The 2,839-nt window shown below is 32.1% G+C and overlaps 1 protein-coding gene across 1 annotated transcript in view; it reads left to right on the top strand.

The window, feature by feature from the left end:
* LOC110033112 (receptor kinase-like protein Xa21) overlaps positions 1 to 1,335 on the top strand; it is a 3,397-nt gene extending 2,062 nt beyond the window's left edge. The window contains exons 2-3 of the mRNA XM_020736982.1: positions 3 to 711; positions 828 to 1,335. Coding sequence (XP_020592641.1) covers positions 3 to 711; positions 828 to 1,213 — 1,095 coding nt within the window. The 3' untranslated portion in view covers positions 1,214 to 1,335. The remainder of the gene's footprint in view (positions 1 to 2; positions 712 to 827) is intronic.
* Positions 1,336 to 2,839: the final 1,504 nt, after the last annotated feature.

Raw genomic sequence — 2,839 nt, 5'->3', positions numbered from 1 at the left:
TCATTGTAGTTATGCTATTCATCCTTTTGTTGTGCTATACTTTGCTTTATAGAAGAAAAAAGAAAAATGATTTAAGAAATACATCTGGTTTATCTATAAGCCCTCCATTTCCAAAAATTTCGTATGCAAAATTAGCTGAAGCTACAAATGCTTTCTCCACTACACACCTAGTAGGATGTGGAAGATATGGCTCTGTTTTTGCAGGCAACTTAAGAGATTATGATGATATTGTGGCTATTAAAGTATTTAACCTTGAGGTTCATGGAGCTTTGAAGAGTTTTACATATGAATGTGATGCATTAAGAAGCATACGTCATCGTAATCTTGTACGAGTACTAAGTTCTTGCTCGAGCTTAGATATTCAAGGCAATGAGTTTAAAGCTTTGATCTTTGAATTCATGCCAAAGGGAAACTTAGACACACACCTCCACCAAGAATATGAGATTGATGAAGATGTTGTTCTCTCTTTGGAAAAAAGATTAAGTATTGCCATCAATGTTGCAGAAGCTTTGGAGTATCTTCATCATAGTTGTGAACCACCAATCATTCACTGTGACATAAAGCCAAGTAACATTTTACTTGACAATAACCTTATTGCACATGTGGGTGATTTTGGACTCTCAAGAATGCTTTATGAGAATGTGAATATATCTCTTCAAGCTTCTTCCAACCAAAGTGGCATTAAAGGAACTATTGGCTATATTGCCCCAGGTGATGTGATGATTCTTCCTCTCAAAGTTAAAATTAATCATATCATTTCCTCTTAAAGATTTATGATATTTTAAGGAAATATTTTCTCAAAATAAATATTTAAATTTTATCTACAGAGTATGGTGAAGTAGCTCCCCTGTCTCCATCTGCAGATGTTTATAGTTTCGGAATAGTATTACTAGAGATGCTTACTGGAAGAAGGCCTACCGATGACATTTTTAGTGATAACTTAACTCTACATAATCACATTAAAATGACATTGCCTCATGGAATCAACTACATAGTAGATTGTAAAATGTTTACAAAAGAGCAAAGAGATGCTAGCAACAGGTGTGGAGAACAACCAAGATGGTTCAGTTGCCAAAGCACCAACAAATGTTTGCTTTCACTGACAGAATTAGCTCTTTCATGCTCAGTTTCATCTCCAAAAGAAAGGCCTTCCATGAAAGATGTTACTGCAAAATTAAATGCAATTCGAGTTTCTTACGTACCTTCAATATGATGAAAATGATATATTCATGAAGAAAAGCTAGTATGTGGAAGCAACAACTTTTAGTTGTTTGTGTTTTTAATATTAGTTTCAATATGTGATGAAATATGGGAAGGAAGATGCATGATGATAAATAGAGCTTATTTCTATTTTGTGAGAACTCAACATCAATTTATGAATGACTTGCAATTTCGTTTTGTTAAAAACTTTCAAACATTGTTTTCTACTATTATAAAAAAAATATCTACATTGAACTTGAAATTTTAGAAAATAATATTTTTCGCTTAAAAATAATAATAATTTCTAAATAACTTTAGAAAGAAATTATTTCCTAGATATTTCATGAAAATAATTTAAGGAAATTTTCACCTAAACTAAAAAGTAAAATAAATTAAAAAATTTCAGTCTCAACTTATTTGATTTTCATAGGGAAATGTGTGAAATAAATTTTGACTTTAAAATAAATTCAATTGTTAGAAGAAGCAACAATTTTTTTTATTAGAAATTCATGAGGAATGCATGGGTGTTTCTCCTCACTTTTTTACTAGATAGATCATTAATTTCATTAACATTGTAAAAGTTACATACATACCTCATACTACTTAATAATTTTTATATGTTACACCCAAATTTTGATAGTTATAGTTATAAACTTATGCCAAAAAAGGGATTTCACTTTTAAAAAGATAGTAGTAATATTTTTAATGTGATATAGTGGTTTACTCTCTACCATTATGACTCGATTAAGTCTTAAAAGTATAGTGTGGACCCTATGAGTCGGCCTGGTTATTTCATAGGCATCAATTGCTGATGAGCTGCTACCTATTTGGGATGTAAGAGACTCGCTCTTTGTCCTGTGGTTTAGCGAGAGCTTTGAAAGGGTCGAGATGCTCCTATGAGATATCCATCATTTATGATACCCTTTACTAGTCATCACTAAAGTGCAAGATGTATTTCTTTAATCGAGAGTATCCTTAGGTATCTGCCAAATTGTAATTAACCAAATGGATACATTCCTTGAGTGTTACTCTTAACCCCAGAACAAGCACACACACTTGTCTCTCTTATTGTGGTTTGCTTTTGTAAGAGATTTTTTGTGTATATGTTCCAAAGCATTTTCAATAATAACATTTTGGATGTATGCTCTTAGGCTATGACACGAAGTTTACTTTACGAAGTTCTCCACATTCTTCGTCATGTTTATCTACCTTTGTTGTATGTTCTTTATTTTATGAATCTTTTTTCACTGGACAATCCATATGATGTCGAAGAGAGATTTACTCAAAAAGATAAATCATTCGACGATAATCAAGTTGGCGAATCCTAATAAAAAGAGAAAAAGAATAAAAATAGAGGTCATAGTTGGAAGTTGTAGTAGCAATTTGTCATATAGATCGTGGTTGGTAGCTATGGTAGAATTAGTGAGCCCGAATACCGTAGTTGAAAGCTACAGTAGTAGTTAACTACATAGGCTGTAATTAGTCACACAAGCGATAGTTGATAACTGCAATAGCAATTAGCCATATATGTTTTAGTTGAAAGCTACAATAGCAATATGATACATAGAACATAGTCGGTCACATAGACCTTGGTTGGTATCTGTAATAGCAGTTAACCACATAAAATGTAATTGGAAGA

Source organism: Phalaenopsis equestris, unplaced genomic scaffold (genome assembly GCF_001263595.1).
Source record: "Phalaenopsis equestris unplaced genomic scaffold, ASM126359v1 Scaffold001093, whole genome shotgun sequence".
Taxonomy (NCBI): Eukaryota; Viridiplantae; Streptophyta; class Magnoliopsida; order Asparagales; family Orchidaceae; genus Phalaenopsis; species Phalaenopsis equestris.
This window is presented reverse-complemented; position numbering and strand designations above follow the sequence as displayed.